Source organism: Scatophagus argus, chromosome 3 (genome assembly GCF_020382885.2).
Source record: "Scatophagus argus isolate fScaArg1 chromosome 3, fScaArg1.pri, whole genome shotgun sequence".
NCBI lineage: Eukaryota > Metazoa > Chordata > Actinopteri > Scatophagidae > Scatophagus > Scatophagus argus.
In genome coordinates this window covers 1,725,860-1,753,354 of record NC_058495.1, presented here as the reverse complement: position 1 = coordinate 1,753,354, position 27,495 = coordinate 1,725,860, and the positions used below count along the sequence as shown (strand labels likewise).

Below are 27,495 nucleotides of genomic sequence, written 5' to 3'. Positions count from 1 at the left end.
TATTTTATTTACTACATCGCACTGGAACTGGGATTAACTAGCAGCAACCAGTACAACGCTGAAAACGGGGCCACTAATAATTTTCTGTCACATAAATACAACAGCGTGCTAATACTAACATTAGCTAGATAGCTAGCTTTTGCTCTTATAGATATTGGTTTTGTAAATCCCTTTTTAATTGTATATATATCTATGTTTATTGACCCTTAAAATATGAATCAATTCATTTAATTTAGTCAATTCATTAGTAGAACATTAATGTTTTTATTCATTTGTGACAAAATGCATATTTTTATTTTACATGTAGTTATTAATTAAATTCTGAATATTTCTGTGATTCTTGTGGTCCTCCACAGAGGTATGAACAAGGGTGAGGATAAACTGTGAACAATTACAATAGAAAGAAAGCAGGATTACAGATTATATCAGATCCTGAATAAATGAGTAGCGCATGATCCTTTACTTCAGAATGAATGCAAATACCACTGTGGCAAACTCACAAGTGAAAGTCTTACACTGAAAATGTTTAATGTCCAGTATGCATGATATAGGGACAGAAATGGAACTTAAAATTAATAATTATGTTACCATGGATAAGCACTATAGAAAATAGATAGACAGACGGATGGATTACTCATGCATTTAAAGCATAATATGATGTGATGTGGCAGGCTTCCTGAATGATTTAACCAAATAAATATCACGATCATTTTATAACTAAATTTGCAATAGGTCAAAACATTTTATTAGCAGCTTTAAATAATTTTCTCAGGCATATTAGATTAGATTAATTGATGTTCATGTAGTATATTTGAGGACAAAGGTCACTCTGAGCATTGTGCGCTTCCCAGATGTTCAACGTGGTTGCTTTTTGCAAACAATTCGAAGTTGGCTGCTCATCTATGGTTCAGGGAGCAGCGGTGGTCGAATGAGCTAAACAACGAACAGAGAAAGCAGAAGTTAGTGCAAACATAGCAGTAAATCAGAGAAACAAAACATTATTTTCATACTGACAGCTCTTACATTCTAAAGCTTAAATAAACACCCAAACCTCCACACATCGCTCCAGATTTTGTGTGAATAAAGCCAAAGCACAAGTTTCATTCTTCCTGTTCAGACTGCCTGTAGCTCACACAGACAGACACCACTACACCTTTCTGCAGGCTTGTGACGATGTGAGAAATTACCTTTACTCCTTCTTACTTTCAAATGAATTGCTACATATTATACCTTTAAACTTTCTCAGCATTGTATGGGAGTCATATGTTATGAAAAATGTAGTTAAGGACAAAAAAACTACATTCTTTTCAGATACGTTTTATTGAACAAAACTTTTCAAATGTTATGTAGGAAATACAATATTATACAAGTGTTGCACAAACAAGGCTAACAGAAAGAAGACCTACAAAAGGGAACTGTTGGTAGTGAACATGATTGTATACAGACAGATCAAAGAAGGGCATGAGGAAAAGCAAGTGGCTCTTCCAGAACAGAAACGTGGAAATACGTGGGGATGACGAACAAACACTGAGGTGGTCTCAGTTTAAACAGAGGAACAGCTTTGCTAATTCATACTGCATGGATATCAAGTCAGATATTTCCACTTTAAATCTGATTAGTTCCTCCTACTGAGTAACCTGTAAGAGCTTCCATATCATTTAAACATGAAACAGATTTTTGTTCCATGTTTTTCACGGCTTCTGAAACAAACGTCTTTATGTACTGATCTAACAGTGGTTAAGTCCTGTTTTACCTGGACTTCAAAACATGGTGGTTTAAGTAGTCAGTTTCTGTCTTTTGGAAGACAGAAAAAAATGTAGGTTAACATATATAAATAAAAAAAAAATCAAAGGCATGCTCACTGTTTTTTTTAACGCAACTTTAATCCACAGTTAATGGTCTTGAGATCAGTAAAATCTAGATGGTAATTGGAAAAGCCAGTAATTGGACAGTGAGTTAAAATTTTCTTTTTAAGGGCTGTGTTTATCGCTCAATTACACATTACATTTGTCTTGTGGAATGCCATATTGCCCGAACATCTCTAACTTTTTTTTGGGGAATACACTGGGGTTTCCTCACAAATGATAACATGAAACAAACAAATATGATTCTGGCGGTTCCTCACAAATGAAACCTTTTGGAAAGCACACAAGGCGGTTTGGCGTGTGCATCCCAACCTGCAGGGGCAGCAGTCCTTACAATCCCTCACAGAATAAGTCACAGGAAGTCACTCTTAAATGCTCCGGCCTGAACAAGAAGAACATTCTTGTGCCAGTCATTTAATTCAGCACCAATATTATACAATTTTCACCTCTAGCAAAACCAGTGTGGTTTTGAATAAAGTTTAAAAAAGGTTAGCGATCATTTGAAATGTTTTCTATATGTCACAAGAAATAATTACAAACATCTTGTGTGGAGGAACAAGCGACAGTGATGCGCTGCCACTTTCAAAGTGCATTTTTTGAGCAGTTTGAGCACAGCTGGGGAATTCCAGAAACAAAAATCTAACATGCAAATGGGAGGGAAATCTCTATAATGCTTCAAATTTAACATGTTATGAAACAAAGTAACTCAAGTGAAGAAATGCAACCACAAAAACCAAATGTTTTAACTTCAGAACAATAACTGACTGTTGCGTGTGTCGTACATAAATGTATTGGACAAAAGTAAATCTTGAAAAGCATTGACCAACACCTGATGGTCATTTTCCCTCATGACTGCACATCTTGGTGTTTTTGGGTATCTGGTGTAAAACATCTTAAACTTCCTATAATGGAAGAAATTTGAAGGATGCCAATACTGGACTAAAAGAAGATCTGGATATCATGTTCAATAATGAGAGAATATGAGAAAGTCATATCTGAATTCTTAGTGTTGTGCCACAAGTAAAAGTTTTAAATGTCAGGAGTCAAAATGTTGTCAAATTCCCCAGTCCTCTACTGTATTCTCCCTTTCTAGGACTATTTCCACTGAATCATGTTTTGTCAAGTGAGGCATCAAATCATCTCAACTGTCAAAAATAGTTTTTTTTTCTCCCCATTTTGATAAATTAAACCAAAGGAACACATTGTGAACAACTGTACTTCAAACAAATCACCCAAGTGTCAAATTAATCCCCACTGTACTTGCTCCCAATGCCTTTCTGATTTCCAGAGTAAACAACAAATATACAAAAAAGGAAGACAAATTTTTTATTCTTTTCCCTCCTTTAGTTTATTTGTTTTGCTGCAACCAACCATCAAATTTCCTTGTCTGAAGACTTTGGAAACCTACCCTGTTCATCCACCAGTTCATCTGTGCACCAAAGTCCCAAAACTCATCAGTTACATCAGCTAGCAGCCAGTCAGTTCAAAGCAGAATGATGACTAGGTTAAGTATTGAGTTTTGTAAACCAATGTAGACACTGAAAATGGACCAGCATTTGGCTGATAATAATCTCCCAGCCTGCTGGGAAAAGCATCACCTTAATTCAAATGCCTCTTTCAGGAACCAGAGCTTCCACAGAAAGACTGTACCTTCTCTACTTCCAGCACTCAACAGACATCACAAAAACCTATGTAAGAGGTCTGCTATGAATGCTGGGGCTCAGTCAGGTAGAGACGAATGGATGTAAAACGCTAACATTTGCTAAACAATGTGTATAAGTCTGGGGGAAACGGTCACTTATTCTGATATCTGAAGTCCCTCAGCACATGGTTGAGAGGTTGGATCTGAATCACTGGAGACAAGTTGACCTGTAGGATTTTCTGTGCCTTCCTGCGGGCCTCAGCAACTGAGCGTGAGTCATCCACCTTAATCACTTTCCACCTAAAACTGTTTTTGTCCTTCCAGCCATTTCTCTGCCGGGTTGGGTTGTTCAGTTCCTTGGGGCCCCGACCATCCCGATGGAGGCCATTGCTCCTCCAGCCTTTGCTGGTCAGCTCTGTGTGAGTCTCTGGGAATGCCCTTCCATTAACATAAAAAATCGGAGCAGAATCTCCAATGAGGGCGCCGTCCAATCGGAGTGGACAGGATACGTTCTTCTGGCTGAACAAGGCCACAGCTTTGGTGGGCGCCCCACCACCATTATGAGAAGGCTGCAAAGGTATTCCTGAAAGCGTTGGAGGGTGCTGTTGCTGCGAAAAGGCAACAGAGGGTGTGTCCGAGGACGAGTCCCAGGAAGTATGAATCTGAAGTCTGGCTGTGTGGAAGCCAGACAGGCCTTTAATATTGGTCAATCTGAGGCACGGCTGCAACTGCAGCACCTGTGACATTTCAACAGTCTGACTGGGTGTCCTGCTGCAGATGATAGCATGGTGGTCCACCAGCAGCTCTGGAGGGCGGACCCCTTGAATTCTTGGACTGCTCCTCTCAGAGGTGTTCCAAGATGGGTGCACCTCTCTCTTTTTGGCCAGGGGCCTCTTTCCTCTCCTCTTGGCAGTTGGTCTCAGTGTCCTGTTGGGAGGTTTCAGCATGTCTTCAGTCAGGGGTTGGGTTGTGCATGAGCGGTAGCCATACACATCTTTGCTGCGCAGCACAACGGGCTTGTGGCCCTCTTCACTCAGGTCCTGCAGGAAGGTGACCAGCTCCTCACTGCTTGAGAGGTCATGGGACATCGGGCTGAGGATCTTCAGTGCATCCAGGAGGACACTGTGCCCTGCTGTTGCGATCCGGGACCAGGAGTGGACTGCCCTCTGTTCTTCGTTGGTGAACGCCAATGGCCGGCCAACTACGGGACCTCTTGTTGCGTCAGCCATGTTTCTAGTTCTGCCAGGAAAACACAGAAACATGTTGTTACACAGAATCAGAGAGGATCAACCCAAGAACTAATAACAATAACAAACGATGTTCATCATAATCTTTTCAATCACAATTCTGGTATTTTGAATATTATATTGTTACAACCCCCCTTTTAGTTCCCATTTGCTGCAATTTAAATTTAAAAGCCCACATCTCACTGATGTGAATTGGAGGGCAGAAGACTGATATACCAAGCATTCTCTAAAAAAGAAACAATCTACCTTCTAGAAACTCCAAGGTTATGTTAGTTAGACAAAGCTTGGAAGCTTATCACTACCGAGACAGCACAAAAAAAACACCCTTCACGGGCATCGGAAATACTGCTAGCACTAGAAAGAGTGAGTTCCACTGATTCCTCCAGTTAATTTACTGAAATTATGTACGATGAGTGATTTAAATTTGACTACACTGCTGAGAGACAAATTTGGTCAATAGTCCAGATGTGGTTTGCTCATGTTCAGATTTCAATATCTGGTCATATCCAAACAATCTACAATCACATACATACATTCCAAAAACTGGGGAACTGTGATGTGTTATTTTGCTAATACTCAATGGAAAACAGCAAATTAATCTCATCAACTTCATTGAATTTTATAAATATGTTCTGAATTTGAAACACATCTTAAACAAGTCGGTACAGAATAACATTGTTGTCTATTACTTTGAAACACTATAATCTATGATGTCAACAAAGAAGGATCAGAAGAGCTGATCAGATATAAACATGCAAGACAAGCTTAAAATGACAAAGCAGTCTGCAGGGCTCAAACAGCACCCCATAGTCTCACAGTCGAGGACGATAAGAGCAAATGTCTAGAAGCAAACGCTATCAATTAGAAAAGTGATATCAAGTGAGGTCCTTGAGTTTGTAAAGGAGCACACACACTAGAAGGAGAGCTAGTTAGTTGTTAGCAGTGGAGCTAAACACAGCTGGACTGAGTTTCAAAGAAACACATTATTAATTAAACAGTGACCTTCAAATTGATGTGACAACATAGCTAGACTGCAGTATATAAATGCACTTAAGTACTGCTGAGTGCAGTTTAAAGTACTTTACATACACTTATTGTCAGTGTCCATTACAGCAAACCCGTGTCAAAGATGAAAGTAAGCAGATACAAGCAGTGACCAAGTGGTGGAGGATTTGCTTTAGGACACAAAGTACAAACACTGAGACCAAGACAGAATTTTTACCAAATTCTGTGTCCCATTTATTTTAGATTAATTCTGTTTTTTTCTTTGTTTTTTATAGTTTACAGTTCATTTTTCATTTTGTCTTAAGGCAAATAGTTTTAACCCTATTCCTCTAAAGAAAACCAAATAAATATAATTATTTTCCCCACATTTTAATGGTGTTTTCATTATACTACTAATAACTAACAACCATAGGTGATGATTAAGTATAGAAACAACATTTTTATTGGGCCCCAAATATCCTGACTTCCACCATTTGCGGAATATTCAAAAAACACCAGTTTGGAACAATCCACAGGTAAACAGATTCATTGGTAATGTGATCATGACTGGGTGTGACAGGAGCATTGTCAAAAGGCTCAGCTGTTCAGAAGCAAGGATGTGGTGAAGTTCACCACTTCATTCACTGAAAATCTCCCTCTGCTCTGACAATTTCCGCTGGTTGTGGGTGCTGTGACGTTTTGACCCCTAACTTCTTTAATACTTGTTAAATGTGATCTAGAAACCAAAGCCTGCTCTGCAGCTGGGCTCATCGCCAAATGTGACTGATAACGAGTCACATGAATTGATGTTATGACCATGTACTGCTGCAGCTGTGATTACACAGGCTGGAGATTTTTATTAAGTATGTTAATGCTTTCAATCAGCCTCAATCTTTATTATCAGCAAACCACAACTGTATCTGAGGGAAACTTCAAGCTGTATGCATCCCAAGGTTGAGTACAGTCGCCAAGGCATTGTGACTCAGGGTTGACCTTTTGCCCAGTATGGAAGGCAGGAACACTCCCTTACATATACCATTGCATTTTTATTTACAATACAAAACATACAATATGGAAGCTTACCATTCATTTTCATATTGTGCGAAAAAGAGTTGAATTTAAATCCATATGGCAACTTGTGGGTGTGTCTTTGTGTGTATTTGTTTGATGAGGCTACGATCATACATTAGACTACGCCTCAACAGTTTATGATAAACAATTCACCAATTTTTATTATGTTGACAAACATTTCTTGCTGTCATGTTATCTCTTCTGTCATGTTATGGTCACTGATGGCTGTTGCACCATCGATAAAATAACAAGGCAAGTAACAAATAACAGAGAAAAGAAACACCATCTTCCTATATAGCTAGCTAGCCACATCCATAAAAAAATATCAAAAGAAAAATTTGAACACGTTTTCATATTTAACAGTTTTCTCACACAGCAGGTGGTTGAAGTAACTATCTGCCATGTTGATGTAATTCAACTTAAAAGATAAAACTCTGAAACTGACATATTTCTGAACCTGACTTTATTTCTTTCTTTGAAAGAAAATGTCAGGTAGTTGAGGCACTTGAGGCAGGCTCCAAAAGCCACTCAATCCCCAGAGACCATCCATCCATTTTCTATGCCGCTTATCCGTCAGGGTTGCAGGGGGGCGGTTGGAGCTTATCCCAGCTGACTACAGAGCGAGAGGCAGGATACACCTGTCCTGTTGTCTTCAACAAAATCCTTAGTCAACCAGGCTACAGAAAATGTGTTGATGACAAACAGACCATCACTTGGCACACAACAAACTGAACCCAGCGCTGACCACATCGAAGCACATCTTCTCATACTGTTGCTTTGGTTACTGTTACTGGTTGTTTACTCAGCACAGGAAAACCGTAAAATTCTGAAATGTTAAAGCAGTACTGGTCCATCTGTCCTCTCAGTCACAAATGGCTTGCTGGTAAGACCTCTCAAATACACTGATTACACCTAGACCACATGGAAAATCTGTAGTGAAACCGTCAGGAGGAGAGCTACTCAGCTGTTAGCAATCGGTGAGGGAGCAAACTGCTACTAGGGCTAACAGCTTACACTGAAGCCAAACACACAGCAGAACTGAGTTTCTGTTCAAAGAAACATAAAGAGTTAATAGCAAACAGTTTACAGTAAATACATGTACTAAAGCTGAGTACAATTTCGTGTTAAAAGTACTTTAAATTTGGGGTTGGCTAGACAGAATTTAGTGGCTTAAGGACATTCTATGCCCTTTTCATTTTTTATTAATTCTGTTTTTTAGTTAAGTTTTTTTTAAGTTTACAAGTTTTCTTTTTGTTTCAAACACACCTTTTTGAGTCGAGCAAAACAAACACAATTATTTATTTCCTTAACATTTTAATGCTGCTTTTATTATATCAGTAATAACATCTGTCGGTGATAACCAAGTACAGAAACAATATTTTGATTGACATCTGCTAATACTGCTTCCAGTAATGAATGATCAGCCCCAAAAATCCGAGCACCTTACAGTTACAGTTTACATCTATACCTGTTCAGACCCTGAATACATGGAATGATTGATAGGAGCTTCACCACATTGAGCAACAACAATCACCTGAAGCTCAATCTCATCAAAGCCACTGAGCTTGTGGTGGCCTACAATGCTTCAGATATGGATGTTGCTGCAAAGAAGCCAGAAATTCTAAAAAGTGGATGCTTCGATGTGAAACATGAGCACAATCTCCCTTCTGTTGTTGAATAATGGACAGAAAACATGATGATGTCACAGTGATGCTGACCTTTAATGAAATTCCCTCAAGGTGTTCTGAGATATCACATTCGCAGAAGCAATGGAAAACTTGGAAAACTAATGCTTCACCAAATGCAGAGGCATACACCAATCAGCCACAATATTAAAACCACTGACAGATGAGTGAATAAAATTAATCATATTTACAATGCAATGCTTTGTGGGAAAATCTTGGATTCTGGTGGACGAGGCAATCAAACCTTTCTAAAATCAAATTAAATGACTATTACCAACAAAGACTGCATGTTAATAATCCTAATGTTTCTTGCTGGGATGGGGACAAAAACTAAACAGGACAGTGCTGTCTTGCTATTGCTCCAGTCTTGAAAAAGTGCTCAATACACAAAATTTACGTGGCGCAATAAGCCATTTCCAATTTGCAGAGCTCACAGAACACCACACTGTTGGGTCTCTGAAATGCTCTCAAACTTTATGATTGTGGATGAGATTTTTAAACTGAAGGCTGTTCTCAGGTGAGCTTTAGGTTGATGAGTCGTCCCAGTATATACACATTTATGTGCACACACAGCTGTTTTTAATAATTTCGTAATGAAATGCAATCCAAGATATATCCATCGTCACTGGTTTTGCCTTTGTTTATGTCACCCATTTGCTTTGAGGACAACTTTCTGACACAAAAAGGTATTCACCCCCTTGAATGCTTTCCCCTTTTACTGCTATTATAAATGGAATCAGCTACTCTACATTGCCCCTACATGCGAGTGTGTGATTGTCTGTCTTTGTGTGTCAGCCCTGCAACTGACTAGCGACCAGTCCAGGGTGAACCCCACCTCTTGCCCATAGTTAGCTGGGATAGGCTCCAGTTCCCCTGTGACCCTGACAGATAAGGGGTATAGAAAATGAATGAATAAATGGAATCACAGTCAATATAAAGTGAAAACATTCTACAAAGTAATGTCAATTAATTAAAAAGTATCTAATGTAAAATAAGTGATGGCATAAATATTTATCCCCTTTATAGTGATTGACTTAATTCTAATTAGTGCTAGTAGTCTCTCAATTTCTAAAATGGTGATCACCTGAGGGTAGTGAATGGGTCTCAAGCAATTGTAGTTGAAATACACCTGTGTCTGGAAGGTCCAGGTTTACCAGTATCCCTGGCTACAATTAAAACAAGAAGACCAAAGAACAGTCCAAGCAACTCAGAGACATGATTACTGAAAAGAACAATTCAAAGGATGGATGCAAAAACAATTTCCAAGCCACTGAATATCCCCTGGAGTTCGCTTAAATCCATCATTAAGAATTGGAACAGATATGGCACATGTAAATCTGCCTGGAGCAGGCCATCCAAACTGAGTGACCTTGCGAGAAGAAGATCAGTGAGGCAGGTCACCAAGACACCTATGACTACTATGAAGGATTTAAAAGCTTCAGCAGCTGAGATGGGAGAGGCTCTTCATGCAACAACTGTAGCCCAAGTTCCTCCCCAGTCAAAGCTTTATGGGAGAAATAGATAGTTCATATTAAATCTCGACTAGAGTTTTCCCAAAGGCACGTGAGAGACTCCATGGTCAACTGGAAGAAGGTTCTTTGCTCTGATGAGAACAGAATGGAGCTTTCTGGCCATCAGACTACACACTATGTCTGGCAAAGATCACACACTGCACATCAACACAAACACACCATCCTCATCATGAAGCATGGTGGTGGCAGCTGTGAGGATGTTCCTAAGCTGCAGGCCCTGGAAGGCTTGTAAGGGCAAAGGGTAAAATGAATTCAACAAAATACGGGGAAATCTTGGAGGACAATCTGATTCAGTCTGCAAGAGAACTATGACTTGGGAGAGGATTTATCTGGATTGTGATAGTGTTTGTTTAATTTTTTTTTTTTTTTAAATACAACTTGCATACAACATACTCATTTTAATCTATGCAGTTATCTGCACCAGAGTCTATACCACTCCATACAGGATCATGTTCCAGCTGTGCTAGTCTGTGTCTCACTGGCACTATTCTATTTATTTAATCGGGAATCTGTTTTGAATTGAAACTTGATACTGGATAAAATCAGATCCCCAAGAATCAGAATCAATTTGTGAGACTCTAAGATTCACACCTCTACACACACACACACAAAATTAAAGCTGCAGCTGTGGCGATACAAATGTTACTTTGTGTTGGTGCTTGTATTGGGTCTGTTCAGACCATGGTACTTCGTAAGCTAATTAGCCAGGCATACTAACATGGTTTACATTAAATCAGATGTAATTCAATAAACTCCTGACACTTAAACAATGCAAATTTAGCTCACAAACATATGGAGAAGCCTTACATAAGCTTCAGATGAAATTTAAGTCATTTTCAGGGAGGACAAGCATACTACATTTTGTGCTCCATTCCTTTAAATCAAATCAAGATGTAATTCAATAAATTCCTGACATTTATGTAATGCAAATTTAGCTCACAAACATGTGGAGAAGCCTTATATGAGCTTCAGCTGAATCTTAAGTCATTTTTAGGGAGGACAAGAATACTAGATTTTGCTTTCCAATCCTCTCCTACAGTGTAGATGCATTATGAAGGGATCACTTCACCGCTGCAGCTTCAGCAATTGCCGAAGCAAAAACTTGGGTGTTGCAGGCTATGGTAAATGACTTTCAGCTGGTCTAAAAGAAGTTCTGGCAAAACATCCAACAACTCAAGAAGGGATGGCAGGGCTTGAAGGGAACTGCCTACTGAGACTGGAGATAGGGTGGGGAGTGGAAGAAGATCTTTGAGGAGCTCCTGAACTAATAAACTAACATGTCCTCGGTGGAGGGGGCAGAGTTGGAGGACCCAAATCACTTATACAACTCTCCACACCAGCCATGTGTGAATTCTCAGCACAAAGTAAAACATGTTTTCAGCAGGTTTAAGACTCCCTTGTTCCCGATCCTCTTTGTGATTCTCTGCCAGAAACTCTCTGGGTTGGGGGTAATTGCTGCTCCAGGTGAATGAGTTTAAGTACCTTGGGGTCTTATTCACTAGTTATGGGAAAATGAAGCGTGAGATACACAGATGATTTGGAGTGGCACCGGCAGCAAAGCAGGCACTGAATTGGACCATTGTGGTGATGACTGAGCTAAGCCAGAATGCCAAGCTCTCCATTTACCAGTCACTCTATGTTCCAACCCCCACCCATGTTCATGAGTTTTGCATAGAGACTGAAAGAAAGAGAGAGAGTGGGTATAAACAGCTGAAATTAGTTTCCTCTGTAGAGTGGTTGAGCCTAGGCTTAAAGATAGGGTGAGGAGCTTGGACATACAGTGTGAGCTCAGAGAGGAGACGCTGCGTCTTCTATGTCACTATGTATTATTCCAGTAATGCCATTCCGATACTACTGAAACTACTACAGTCCATATATAAAATATACTCTATATAGTTCTTTGGTCCGTGGCTTAAGATTTTCGTACACCGATCTGCCATAACATTACACTTCTGCCAAAACAGCGCTGACCCACTGAAGCATGGGCTCCACTAGACCTCTCAAGGTAAGCTGTGGTATCTGGTACCAAGCCATCAGTAGCAGATCCTTTAAGCTCTGTAAACTGCAATGGATCATAATTGTTTTATAAACATATTCCACAGATGCCCAACTGGATTGAGATCTGGAGAATTTGAAGGCCAAGTCAACACCTCAAACTTGCTGCTGGGCTCTTTAAACCATTCAACCATTTTTTGCAGTGTGGCAGGGCGTATCATCCTGCTGAAAGAGGCCACTACCATCAGGGGATACCTTTTCATGAATAGGTGTACTTGGTCAGCAACAAAATTTGAATAGGTTGTACATGTAAAAGTAACATCCACATGAATGGCAGGCCTCAGGGTTTCGAAGCAGAACATTGCCCAAAGCGTTACACTGCCTCCAGTGGCTCGTCCTCTTCTCATAGTGCATCCTGGTGCCATGCCTGCCAACCCCAGGTTTCAGTTAGAGAGAATAAACCTAAATTATAATCTAATATTAATTCATTTATGGGATTTTTGGTGGGTAACTGTTCTAATGGCAGCACAAAGAGAATGTTTAATAGAGGTTTAAAGAGGTTTAATAAGAAACTGAGTCAAATTTCTAGATATGAGAGCTGCTCCATCCAAAGTAGGATGAATGCTGTCTCTCATAATGAGACCAGGTCTTCCCCAGAAGGTCTGCCAATTATCTACAAAGCCCACATCACTTGCTGGACACCACCTCAACACCCAGCGATGGAATGATGACATGTGACTAAACATGTCATCACTGGTCAGATTGGACAGGGGCCCAGAGAAAACTACAGAGTCCGACATAGTCTTTGCAAATGTACACAGCGATTCAACATTAATTTTAGTGACCTCCAAGTAGCACAGGCGGGTGTCTTTACCACTGACATGTATTACTATTTCACTAAATTTACACTTATCCTTAGCCAGCAGTTTTAGATCTGATTCCACATCGCCCGCTCTTGCCCCAGGAATGCATCTGACTGTGGTCGCTGGTGTTGCTAACTTCATGTTTCCAACTATAGAGTTGCCAATTACAAGGTCTGGTTTCTCAGCGGGTGTGTTGCAGAGTGGGGAGCATAAGCATGTACAGGGTGGACCGTGGGCTTGTGCCATGTGACTATGCTTCCTCCGTACAGTCAACCAGCCTCCCTGGTTGAACAGCCAGAAGAATATGTCAGCCTAAATGAATCTGCTCCCCCCAGTCACATTAATACTCACATTCCTTGAGACACTGGCAGAGGAGGTGGAGTTGCAACCATTGTTGACCCAAGCCTATCATTCAATCCAAAGTCTAAAGTTAACTGTCACTCATTCAAAAGCCTTATTCTTAGTCTTTCACCCAACCTGGAAAACAATACAACCAATTTTTATTGTCGCAGTGTATCATGCTCCTGGCCCATACTCTGCATTTCTACTGGAATTTTCAGTTTCTATCAAGTCTAGTCAAATAAAGTACTTATTGTGGGTGATTTCAATATCCATGTGGACAATAATAACAATAGCCTTTGCACAGTATTTATCTCTCCATCAGATTCAATCAGCTTCTGTCAGCGTGTACATAAACAGGTGGTTAACATATAAGCTGAGAAAAAGTTTTTTTAAAAACTTCAAATATTATCCCTGAAAATTATTTTTTGTGTTGTTATGACTCTTAACTTTCCAAATATATATGTGCTCCTTTAGATTTTGAGTTGAAATATGCATTTTTTTTTCATCAATTTGCTCTATCAGTGCCTTAAATTGTCATATGGTGTGACATGAAAGCTATTCCATATAGTGAAAATGAAGTATTTTTTTTTCTAACTCACTTCATCAAACATTTTAATCATGCCTGCTTTGATGTTTAACATTTCCTTGTGAAAATAGTGTATATTTCGGTTTATTTTTTGAAAGTATCATGCAATGGAGGACATTGCTGATCAATCTTTTTAAGCTTGTGCTCCATCTTTCCTTAGCACTTCCGGAGCATGTTGCTGGATCCAGAATCTCCTACCCCGCCCTCCTGAGGCCTGGTACCGCTGCTGGATCCTGAGCCCTCTATGGCCCTGCCTACAGCACTGATAGTGCTGCTGGATCCAGAACCCTCTCCATGGCCCTGCCTGGATCCTGCTGCTCCTGCTCTGCACTGTTCTCTCTATCTCTCCTTTTTCTCTCTATCTCCCCCTCTCCTGTCTCTCTCCATCTCCCTGTCTCTCCTCTCCCCCCTCTTCCTCCCAGGCGGTCACAGTAGAAGGCCGTCTACACTGAGTCTGGTTCTACTCGAGGTTTCTGCCTGTTAAAAGGATTTTTTTCCTCGCCACACCAAATGACATGAGTGTCACGCCATATGATAAACTGCACCACACCACAATATGTCAATGCAAAAAGTGTCTTATATGTATTTAACAAACAAACAAAACAGTTGAGGAAACCGGTCACACATGAATTTCAAATATAACATAATAACAGCATTCACATAACCTTAATGGTTCAATATAAACTCCTCTTAACATTGTGTATTCAGTAATAAGACATTAAGACATATTATTAAGACAATCAGGTCGCTGAAGGGCTTAATTTTTCCTTTATGTTTCTTCTCTTCAAACCTGTTAAAGGAAAATATATAATAATTTAATTTCAGACTCGCTGTCATTGTAATAGTAATAGTTTTCAAAATAATACTATGCTGATTGTGGCCTAGACTTTCAACCTCCTAAAGCTGTCTGTCCTATGTGAACTGGCATGATCTATTTACTTTTCCCTCCTTTCCCTGAGGACTTTCTCTCTCCTTACAGGGTCTGCATTCAGTCTTTCCCTGTACTTGTGTGACATATCTGCCTCACTCTAACAAACGCAGGAAAAAGATCTTTTAATATCATGGGAAACTGTAAAATATGGTTGCATGAAATATAACATTGGAAAGTGGATTATTTATCATATAGATATTTTTTTTCGATCAAACTTTTTAGATACAAAATTATTCATGTAAAATAAAGTGAATGTCACTTGGTGTGACTTGGAAAAAACAGTCACCATATGACAGTGTCACACCATATGACCTTCTGATCAGTTAAGCTAATTTATTAGCAAACTAAAAACAGCTAGCAAATAGTTACCATGTAATTAGTCACATGGCAGCAATGCTTTTTAAGAATTAATAAGTAAAATCTGTGAGAAATAATCATTTTTATGCAAATAATGTCACACCATAAGACACAAAACATTGACCACTACTGGTGATGTCAGTTTCACAGCTTTTTAACTAAAAATCAAAAAACCTCAACTCATGACTTTGCAACTCCACTCCACGATGTTATTGTAACTTCCTGGTTGGGTGTTATTGCCGATTATTATTATTTTATATGCACCGTAGAACTATCAAATATTTATAATTTATTTATATGCTCTTATTTGTAACGACACTCTATACCGGACAGTCACACCATATGATATTTTTGATGTTTGGATCAAAACTCTAAGTAGAAATCTTAATATACCCACAGCACCTTTGGTAGTACTATATCTTGTCAGAGGAACAGCATTTAAATATATATTCTCAAAAAATATAAATTTTTACCAGTATGTGACACACGGACGGTCAGAATTGTGTTCTTGGTCAACCACCCAAACTCACTAACTGTTTTAATCACACTCTTGTTTTGACATGTAAGTAGAAAAAAATAGAACATTTAATAGTCTTTGAACAAAATCCTCTTTATCTGACCATTGTTTAATAACTTTTGAATTTGTATTACTTCACTACATGACGCAAAGAAAAAACTCTTATACTAGAAACCTGTTTGATAGTGCTGTGGCTAACTTTAAGGAAGCAGTTCTATTGTCATTTACTTCAGTATCATGCCCCGGTACTGCAGAACATTACAACATGAAAGAAAAGTCTTATGCCAGTTGTATTCCCTCTCAAATTGACCATTTTGTGGACAGTGCTGTAAGCTGACTAAGGTTAACAATTGACTCTATTGCCTTGCCACAAAAGAAACAAAGCAAAATAGACTAGCGTCATGGTATAATAATGATGCTTGCATGCTTTGCATGCTTGTTTGTTTTCCTCGTGTCTCTCTCTCTCTCTAACAAACAGACTGAATGACAAAAGGCTTCACTCTGGTGCATCAGTCTAGACTGACCCCCCTCGTTTCCTTAGCGTAATGAGTGAATTCTCGTGTCAGTTACGTTCCAGTCGCAAGGTGGAGTTTAGTTTGAGAGCCCCGTGAGGAGTAGCAAATCAGAGAAAATGCTAGTTAAGATTTGGAAAACACAGATGGAATTCGTTTCAAAGTTGAACACGACAGCTGCAGTGAGGGAGCACTCTGGATTCAAACCGAATGACTGTGGTGAACCACTTAACCTGTGCAAGCCGGAATGTCGCATTTGTTGTAAAACAGTAGCAACTAAATGTGGAAATACAGCAAACATGCATCTGCACCTAAAACATAATCATCCGATGCAGTTTCTCCAGCTGGGGACAGATGGGCCGTCTTCGTCTTCCTTGACAGTCCACAATCACTGGGGCATTTTATCGACAAACAAAATACAAACAGGGCAGTGCAATATGGTGCACACTCAAAGACAGTGTAGTTCGCTTAATTGCTAAAGAGAAGCTGCCCTTTAATGTCGTTGAAAAGCCAGCATTTTGAAAAATGCTGCAAACATTTGACAGCCAGTACAAATTGCCTGGGAGAATATGTGTCACCAACAGCAATTCCACAACTGTATGACAGCATATAGTAGCCTGTAGACCTGTAGAATCTAACTGAGACTGTAGACTTTTAGTATGCGCTAGCATGTAAAAATATAACATACAAAGTAATAATAATAAGTAATGGAAATGTAAAAAGTAGTATTTGTTTAAGAATGTTCATATAGACTAGTTAATGATGAACAAGAACAATATTATCTGGGGCACTAAGCAGAAGATGTCAGAGAGGGTGTTGGAGCAACTCCCAGCCATAGTGTCCTGTTTGAAGACAGAAGACATGGCCACCTCAACCCAACTTGGCATGATGTTTCTGTGTTGAGAGTCCATCAACGCAGCAATAAAACTACTGGCTGACTTTATAGACATCCTCTCAGGGGAAAAATATGTCACAGTGTCCTCAGTTAACCCCGTGCTGGAACTGATTAAAGGCGACCTTCTTTCTCCAGGCTCCGATGACAATGCACTGACAGCCCAGTATTAAACAAAACATGTGCAGGGTAGTGGCTGAAAGATACAGCTCACCTGCAATCCAAGTCCTCCTGAGAATCCACCATCTTGGATCCAAGGAATTGTGGCAGCATGGAGGAGGCAGGGGCATTGGATTTTGTCAAACATCAGCTTGTGCAAGAGCAACTGGACTTACAAGGGCCAGAAGGAATTGGAGAAGGTGCCAATCATGAGAGCTGCAGCAAAGCAAATGAGGATGAACTTACTGCTGCCGCACCCACCAAGAAAAAAAGGCAGCGTGACCTTCTTCAAAGCAGAAGAGCAATGACTTTATGACCTTTTTTAATGACTCTGAGTACATTGGGTTCTGCACTGACAACACCATCCCTACTAAAGAGGTCCGCTGCTACCCAAACAACAAACCATGGGTAACCAGCGACCTAAAGGCCCTTCTCAATGAGAAGAAGATGGCCTTTAGATCAGGGGACCGAGCAGAACTAAAGCGGGTACAAAGAGAGCTCAAACATGGCATCAGGGAGAGCAGGGACAAATACAGAGTAAACTGGAACACAAACTGGGGGAGAACACCACCAGGGACGTCTGGAGTGGGATGAGAGACATCACTGGCTTCCAGAGGAGAGGTGGGGGTGCAGCTAAGGGGAATGAACAACGTGCTAACGAGCTGAACATGCTTTTTCCAGTAGGTTTAACTCTAACCCCTCCATCCCCGGCGGCCCCTCTACTGCTTCTCTAAGGAACAAACTGGCAAACTGCCACCTCCTGCCCACCCCCAACAATTCACCATGGACTTTTTTTACACCTCTCATTCCCAGGACATCCTCTCAGCCTCCACAGCCCCCCACCACCTCCTGCAGCAGACACCTCTTCGCACCACCCTCGTCACTTCCATCCCCCAACCCACTGCTGACACTTTTCTCAGACCCTGCCACACCCCCCACCCCCCAGCCATGCTCCTGCCAGCTCTGTGGAGTTCTCCAGCACCTCTTTAACCTGAGCCTACACCTTCAGAGAGCACCAGAGCTCTGAAAAACATCATGCCTGGTCCCAGTGCCCAAAAAAGGACACCCTACTGCACTGGAGGATCACAGGCCAGTGGCACTGACCTCTCACATCATGAAGGTCATGGAGAGACTGGTCCTGGGACACCTCAGACCACTGGTGTGTCCATCGCAAGACCCTCTGCAGTTCGCATATCAGTCCCATGTTGGGGTTGATGATGCAATCATCCAACTGCTGCAGAAGGCTTACTCCTCCCTGGACAGACCCAACACCTCAGCCCGCATCATGTTCTTTGACTTCTCCAGCGCCTTCAACACCATCCAGCCCAGACTGCTGAAGGCCAAACTAGAGAATATGCAGGTGAGTGCTCCCTCATCACTTGGGTCGATGCCGATCTGACAGGCAGACCGCAGTTTGTGAGATCAGACACACAGAACTGTGTGTCTGATCGTCTGATTAGTAACATCAGAGCCCCCCAGAAAACTGCGCTGTCTCCCTTCCTCTTCACCACATACACATCAGACTTTAAGTACTGCACTGAGTCGTGCCATCTGCAGAAATTCTCTGACAACACGGCCATTGTGGGGTGTGTGGAGGGGAGGGAGAGACCGCTTTGTGAAGTGGTGTGGGGAGAACCAGTTGAACGTGGCAAAGACAAAGGAGATGGCGGTGGACTTCAGGAGGAAGTCCTGTCTGCATCAGGGGGACGGATTTGGATTTAGTGGATAAGTACTAAAGTGGGTGTAAATGGACAATAAACTGGACTGGTCCACCAATACAGAGGCCACCTACAAAAACAGCCTGAGCTGACTTTACTTCTTGAGGATCAGGTCCTTTCATGTCTGCAACAAGGTGTTGCAGATGTTTTATCAGTCTGTTGTGGAGAGCACCATCTTCTTTGCTGGGGTGTCCTGAGGTGCGGGCATCAAGGCAAGGGACGGCAACAGACTGAACAAACTGATCAGGAAGGCAGAGTCTATTGTTGGCTATAAACCTGTCACCCTGGAGGAGGTGGTGGAGGAGAGGATGCTGGCAAAACTGCTGGCAATCATGGACAATCCCAATCACCCCCTCCACAAAACACTGGACGAGCTAAAGAGCAGCTTCAGCAACAGACTCATTCAACCCCGCTGCTCTAAGGAACGACACAGGAAATAACGACTACACACCTGGACAAAATCTACCTGTCACCTTTAACACTCTGAATCCCATCACATACGCATCCCATGCATGTGTACATATATGGGCAGCCGTGGAAGTTGGAGCAGCAGCTTGTGATCGCAAGATCGTCGGCCCGATTCCCTCACTGGACGGGCAGGAAAGATTTGGGTGTGGTGGAGTTATTAATGCAGAAAATGCTACCCCCCGGCTGGCACTTAACCCCCAATTTGTTCCCTGGGCGCTTGATAGCGGCAGAGCACTGCTCCTGTGTGTTTCACTGCATGTAATTTGCTGGGTGTTGCATATGTGTGTTCAACTAAGGATGGGTTAAATGCAGAAGACAAATTCAGTGTATATGTAAAAATATATATACTGCCAATAAAGCGATTCTTCTCTTCTTCTTCTATTAGTATTATTTATTTCTTATTACTATGTACCATTGCTGCTAACATTAAATACTATTTATATTATTATTTTTTATCATTTAGGTTTAGTTATTATATACTGTATTATATAATGTTATTTATTTACTATTATTATCACACATTGTTATTATTACTATATATCTATAGATATATAGATACACATGTTATACACACACACATATGTATATATATATATATATATAGTATTTACAGTAACATTACCATCATCTTGCCACTGCACCTTATATACCCTCTTATCTTGTGTTCTTTTTGTGTGTGTATTTTTTTATATTTTTTTTACTTAAGTATTTTAATACTATTGTATTTTTATTGTGCTACTTTATTTTTATTGTATTCAAACATACCAGACTGCTATGACAACCTAATTTTCCCTCAGAGATGAATCAAGTCATCTATCTACCTATCTTTGTCCTGGTACTGTTTGACCTTAGTGCTGCATTTAAAACCATTCACCGTTTTAGAGTGACTGGAACACCTAATTGGCATTAAGGGAACTGCATTAAGCTGGTTTCAGTCCTATTTATCAGATCGATCTCAGTTTGTTCATGTTAACGATGCATTGCCCATACTCACAAAAGTTAGTCAAGGAGTTCTCCAAGGTTCTGTGCTCGGGTCAATACTATTCACCCCTATGCTCCCCATCGGTGATATTATTAGGAAACAGTTGATACATTTTCACTGATGCAGATGACACACAACTACAACAACCACAACTTGTCAATGAAACCAGATCAAACAAATCAGCTCGCTAAACTTCATACATGTCTTAAAAACATAAAGACCTGGATGACTTGCAATTTTTTACTTCTTAATTTGGACAAAACTGAAGTTATTGTTCTGGACCCAAAATACCTTAGAAACAAATTATCCAATGATATTTCAACTTAAGATGGTTTAACCTTGGCCTCAAACTCCACTGTAAGAAATCTAGGAGTGATTTTTGACCAAGACATCATGTCACATATAACGCACATTTCAAAGACTGCATCTTTCACCTCCAATTACGCACATTCTGAGTCAGAAAGATGCCAAAGAAACTATACGTTTATTACTTCCAGACTCGATTATTGTAACTCCCTTTAATCAGGTTGCCCCAGTAAATCTCTAAAGACTCTCCAGCTAATCAAAAACGCTGCTGCACAATTACTCACAAGAACCAGCATTAGAGATCATATATCTCATTGGCTTCCTTACATTGGCTGTCTGTAAAATCCAGGGTAGAAATGAAAATTCTTCTTCTCACATATAAAGCCCTGAACGGCCAGACACCATCACATCTTAAAGAGTTGACAGTACCCTATTATTCCACCGGAGCTTTACGTTCCCAAGAACTTGTGGTTCCCAAAGTCTTCAAAATTGGGAACCAGAGCCTTTAGTGATCAAGCACCTCTACTGTGGAACCATCTTCTGGTTTCGGTCCGGGAGGCAGACACCCTCTCTACATTTAAGAGTAGAATTTGATATGGTTTACAGTTAGGGCTGGCCTAGGCTAGATCCTTGTTATGCTGCTATAGGCTTAGACTGTGGGGGGGAGATCTATCACAATGCACTGACTTCTCCTTCTGCACACATTTATGTCCCATTAGTGCATATTACTAACTCAACTTCTTCCTCAAAATCCTTGTCCTTTCTCATCTCGCAGGTTCCCATGGATCATGGTTGGACCTACTGCAGTCCTGCTTGAAACCTACTGCTTACTACTGTTTAGTCATAGTTTATTTTAGTTCTCTTACTATTCTGTACAGCTACTACTAATATTGTTATCATAATCACCATAGTACCTTCAGTATACTGTTTCATTATCATTATCTACAGTTCCAATACTGCTGTTGTTACACATCTCTGTTTGTGTGCTCCTTCTCTCACACAGCCCCATTACAAAACTTAATTTTGTAATAATTAATAATATAATACAGAATATAATACAATTTTACTGAGTGTGGTCTAGACCACCTCTAATTGGAAAGTGCCATGAGATAATTTTTGTTGTCAGGTGGGGCTATATAAACAAACTGAATTGAATGTCTTTCCTAGGTAAGCAATATATTTGTACCCAGCCATCCACATGATGGAAGTGAAAATGTGATTGATCAGACCAGACCACCTTCTTCCATTGCTCCGTAGTCCAGTTGACACAGGTCAGAATGGGCACCGTGACCGATATGCGGCTACACAGCTCCATGCAGCCCCAACGAACTGTGATAATGTTCTGATACCTTTTTGTCAGAACCAGCATTAACTTTTTCAGCAGTTTGACTTACAGTAGCCCTTCCATTGGATCGGACAACATGGGCCAGCCTTGCCCGCCCATAACCCGGTCGCTGGTTCACCAGCTTTCCTTTCTTGGCCCACTTTTGTAGGTCCTGACCACTGCAGACCAGTCATCTAGTCATCACAATTTGCCCATTTTTTCTGCTTTCAACACATCAACTTCAAGGACAATATGTTCACTTGACACCTAATTTATCCCACCCACTGCCAGATACCATTGTAATGAGACAATCATTGTTATTCATTTCACCTGTCAGTCATCCTATTGTTATGGTCGATCTGTGTATATGACCTAAGGTGATCTTTCCCTTGCTGATAACGACACAATTACTTGTAAATATGAACAAGTTGTGACATCTGCAATATGCAATATTTCAATGACTAGTCAGCTAATTATGCACATCCCTTATTTTAAATTGTCAGAGAAACAAGGTGATAACTTTAGAAATGTGGGTTATACCCCCCCCCCAACAATACTGGATAGAAGGGAACTCTGGGGTCAACGCTATCAACATACAGTGTGAGAGATTTTTTTTTGCCCAGAAGCTAAACAGTAGTTGTAACAATCATCCCCCTGTAAGCCAGCCTTGAATTGCTGTGTCATTTGGAGGTCTTGGTAAATAAATCCATAATGACAAATTGGACAGTGACCATCTGTCCCCACCCCCTCACTGGTCTTTGCATCCACTATTGAAAAACAGTGGAATCAAGTCAGACAGGAATTTTCAGCTCTATCTCCTGACTCACCTACATTGTTTTCTAGGTTTTTCTAGGCTCAGCAAATTCATTTGCTACCTTATTTACCACCACTACTCACTACACTGAAAATCTGTCAACATCACTGGGTTAACAACTACCAGCTGGCAATGTTAACGCGCCAGTGAGATAGCTAGCTAATACGCAATTTTTCTTCCTCAGGTCATGATCTGCCCTACTCTGCATCAGTTCTCATTACGCTCATTGTTTGGTTTAGCTATGTTAAGGCATAAGGAGTGAGAACAGCCATGGTAATATTAGCATAAGCCAATCATAGGCACAGCAGGACAGGCCATACCTGCTACTCTGGGGGAAAAGGAGTACCTGTTTGAACGGACTCAAAAGTCTGTATGTATTTCCTATGTGGATATTCCATTGAAACTAAGCAGTTTCACAACTGTATGCTGGGCTTTGTAGCTTTCATTAACAACATTTTAAACAGCACCACACAAAAATAAACATCACAAACATAATTAACAAATGCAAACTGATAGATTTACACGATTGACAGAAACAAAGAAACATAAAATGCTGTCACTACATGAAAAAAAAGGGCTAAAAACAGACTAGCTAGTACAGTGTTAAGCTACGCAGCATGTGCAAACCTACGTTGTTCTTTAGCTCTCGAGCGCCCCCCTTACGAAACATTGATAAGACTCAGTTTAATTTGTATACTGCAATCAGCACTCTTTAACTGTAGCCTGAGACCGTATACGTTCATCTATTCGCCACACAAACGCTCACTTACAACTTTAAGCGGTTAGGTGAAAGACGTCGCCATTTTTCACAGACTTGGGAACTGCCAGCGACAAGCCTCGGCCGCCAAACATTCTCGCAGCAATCTTTCCTCTGCCTGAGTCAGCTGCGGAGGCTCACTCAGCCCCTACGACCAGCCTAGCCATCTGCTCGCCAGACCCTATCCGACGTTTTTGCTGAGTTGGAAACGTGAAGATTAGCGACGCAAATGAAAGTCCTAGGCAAAAAAAGAAGGATTTACCTTTTAACGCTGCTGTCTCGGCATCCTCCGGCCGCTGCTGTGCCGACGTTCCACGGTAAAATGGCTGCAATAGCAGCGGTGTGGATCACAGAACAGGCTAGAGAGGCGGAGGCTGCCGGGGAGAGGAGAGGGGGCGGGCACTGTTAACCCCGGCAAGGGGTGGGGGTGGGGATTGGGCACTAGTTACTGAAACATAAGCTTAAGTTGAATTAAGATAAAAAAAAATTAATTAACGGAATTATTGGGAAATATTTATTTATCAATCAATAAATAATCATGTATATAATGTAATAATCAATATACAAATAAACATTTTTGTTAGGTTTAATAATCATCATAACCATTTATTTTTTTGTTCCCTTGAATGTGCCTCATAATTAAAGTGTATGAAACCAGGGTTATTCACTGTAAGAATGTGCTAGCTATAAATTATATATCTAAATTAAATATCTATTCATTCAGAAAGAGTGGTGGCAGAGTCAGGAGATGTAACAGTAGAAGTGTACTTATCATTCGGCCCACTCTAAGTGACAGTATGTGAGATAAAACTGAATGTTCAACTGGGCCTGTTCAAATTCATGTTTTTCATTTAAACCATGGCCTACCAGTTGACATGAATTTGGGATACAAACCATGGTTTGCTTCCTGAAATAACGCATTGGCAAATTAAAATTAGTAGGAAATTAATTAGAATATAATTTCTTAATTGTAACACACCACTGGATGGATGCCAGTGCAGCTGCTGAAATAAAGATATTTTGAAAGTAATTTGTGACCAGAACAGATACTGAAAAATATTTTAGTATAAATAACTATTCATACATGTGCCGTCTCTGGAGATCACCTCGGTTTTATTGTACTTTTGGGAATAAAACCTAATCGACACTGACAATAGCTGCTTCATTTGTTGAGTGTTTGCAGAGTGTTTGTTAGAGGTCTGAACTCTCCTGGTCCAGGTTAAGATTTCTCTTCTATACTGAAATAGGTGGCATTGAAAGCTTGATAAATTAATACTATTTGCAGGTCTAGATGACAAGCTACTGTAGCTGGCACAGTTAATCTTTTTGTATAAACATTGTCTCCCCAGCCAGTTTTTCAAAGAAATAGGGGGGGGGGGGGGAGAGACACCATGAAAAAATGGACCGTACAAAAGAGAAAGGCAATGGACCGTACCGAGACAAGGTGGACCCTGTTCCAAAGGCTCGGTACCTTGAAAAAATTAGTAAAATTGGTGGAATTCATATGAGCACATGCAGTGATATTTATTCGGGTTTGCACATTGTATTTCGTCACCTCATTTGCAGTGTCATTTATCTGTTTGCACACAGTCTTTTGCAGTTGGCATTTTGCAGTGTCACTGCACTGCACAACAATTTTGTAATAAACTGAAAATACTTTAAAACAAGAAGTATTCAGACATTATTGCTTTAGTAAATGACATGATCTCACAGAGGACTTCTTATGGCTCAATTAAAGTAGTTGGAATATATTTTCATATATTGCTACTGAGCTACAATATTTATTATCACCATCAGGCATAGTTTTATTAACTTTCTTTGTAAAGTCCAGGCCTGGTGTTTGTCACCATATGAGCAAGTAGCAGGTGAGGAGATTTTCCTGTCTGACATATCAATGACATGTTAAGGATAAATAAAAATAAGCAGAGGAAGATTAGCAGCTATTCATTTTATTTGATGAAGATGATGAAGATGATGAAAGATGATGAAAGTGACATATTTTGTCATTGGAGGGAACTCACTCCAACGAAATTTGTGCTCTGCATTTAACCCACCCAAGTGACGTGCACACACACACAGCAAACCCGGGGCAGTGGGCGACCGCGTGCAGCGGTGGTTAGGTACCTTGCTCAAGGGTACCTCAGCCATGGACACCAGTACGGGGAATCGAACCAGCGATCCACCGGTTACGGGTCCGACACCCTAACCGCTGATCCACGACTGCCCTTTTCAGAAAAACACCACCAACCATCCATCCATCCATTTTCTATACCGCTTATCCGTCAGGGTCGCGGGGGAGTTGGAGCCTATCCCAGCTGACTACGGGCGAGAGGCGGGGTTCACCCTGGACTGGTCGCCAGTCAATCACAGGGCCAACACACAAAGACAGACAACCAAACACTCTCACACTCACACCTAGGGGCAATTTAGAGTAGCCAATTAACCTAATGCGCATGTTTTTGGTATTGTGGGAGGAAGCCGGAGTACCCGGAGAAAACCCACGCAGGCACAGGGAGAACATGCAAACTCCACATAGAAGGGCCCAGACCGGGATTCGAACCTGGAACCCTCTTGCTATGAGGCGACAGTGCTAACCACTGCACCACCGTGCCGCCCAACACCACCAACCCCAGTCTGAAAATGCCGTGAACACACCAACATGTGTCGGGTGATTGCGTTGAAAGTGATGTTTGGTCATCTCACGGCTGCTATCCAGGCCATTCTGCGTCTCCTTGTTAGCTCACAAATCCGAGGTCCTTGGCTTTGCTTCCAAGTTGGAAATAAGAAAAATCTCACCTCATTGTGTTTTTTTACCGAAGCGATCATGGGAACGATTGTGGCAGTTAACGACACAGTGCGTTTGCACCATGGTTTAACTTGTTAGAACAAAACAACAGACGACAAGAGCAGCGCCACGTATGCAGCCGGCATAAACTAACTTTTCAGCTGCCAATAAATCCCACAATGCAATGCGGCTTTCCCACTCCGTTACGTCACCCTTTCAAGCCTTACAGAAAGAGACTTGTGAAAGACACATGCTTGATTTGTCAAAAGAAGGCCTCATATTAGAGGTAACTTGAGATAATGTTCTTCTGCTTTTCCTTTCGACTATTCCCTTCAGGGGTCGCCACAACGAATCATCTGCTTCCATCTGGCCCTATACTCTGTATCCTCTTCCCTCACAGCAACTACCTTCATGTCCTCCTTCACTACATCCATAAACCTCCTCTTTGGTCTTCCTCTAGACCTCCTGTCTGGCAGCTCTAACCTTAGCATCCTTCTACCAGTCTACCCACTATCCCTCTTCTGAATATGTCCAAACCATCTCAACCTGGCCTCTCTAACTTTATCTCCAAAACATCTCACATGAGCTGTCCCTCTAAGTTAGTGCATTGAAACAGTATGTGTGATTTTTAGTGTGTCTGAAACCTGAGTTTTTAACCAACTGTATGTGAAATGCATACTATTTATGGCAAATATTACAGTTTTTAAGTACTGTGGTAATAACAATATAACAGACATTAAATCCTCTCAGTGTTCTTTTTTTTCGGAAAAGTCAGGCTAGATGTATTGTTGCCCCCCCCCCCCCCCCCCCCCCCCCAAAAAAAAAGCTGGTTCAATGCAGTTGGGTCCCCCCTCCTCCCAGGCCACCCATTTACAGCCTTTACACCCCCCCCAAACTACACCACCTTACATAGATAGATAGCCCTAGGCTTATAGCTTATATATAGATAGCACTTCCAAAAATCCACAAAGAAGGGGCTCCACTCAGACCCATTGTCAGCAGCATTAACTCGGTCACCTACCACATTGCCAAACACTGGCTCCCTTGGTGGGCAACACCCCCCACCATATACAAAATTCTATTGAATTTGTGAACAAAGTCCGGAACTTAAAAATGGATCCAGATGAAACCATGGTATCCTACGACGTGACTTCTCTGTTC

The 27,495-nt window shown here is 41.0% G+C and overlaps 1 protein-coding gene across 2 annotated transcripts; it reads right to left on the bottom strand.

Moving 5' to 3' along the window:
• Positions 1–1,304: 1,304 nt before the first annotated feature.
• Positions 1,305–23,967, bottom strand: ccdc71 (coiled-coil domain containing 71). Of its 2 annotated transcripts, none has more exons than XM_046380481.1 (2): positions 23,812–23,967; positions 1,305–4,746 (listed from the first exon to the last, which is right to left on the bottom strand). In XM_046380481.1, exon 2 carries the CDS (start codon positions 4,734–4,736, stop codon positions 3,660–3,662), a length of 1,077 nt encoding a protein of 358 aa, XP_046236437.1. In that variant the 5' UTR covers positions 4,737–4,746; positions 23,812–23,967; the 3' UTR covers positions 1,305–3,659. The 2 variants fall into 2 exon arrangements, with proteins under 2 accessions (XP_046236437.1, XP_046236444.1); XM_046380488.1 differs by lacking the exon at positions 23,812–23,967 and adding an exon at positions 23,563–23,790.
• Positions 23,968–27,495: the final 3,528 nt, after the last annotated feature.

Bases quoted from the DNA above. Each gene is read 5' to 3' on its own strand.
- ccdc71 (XM_046380481.1), bottom strand. From the start codon at position 4,736: ATGGCTGACGCAACAAGAGGTCCCGTAGTTGGCCGGCCATTGGCGTTC.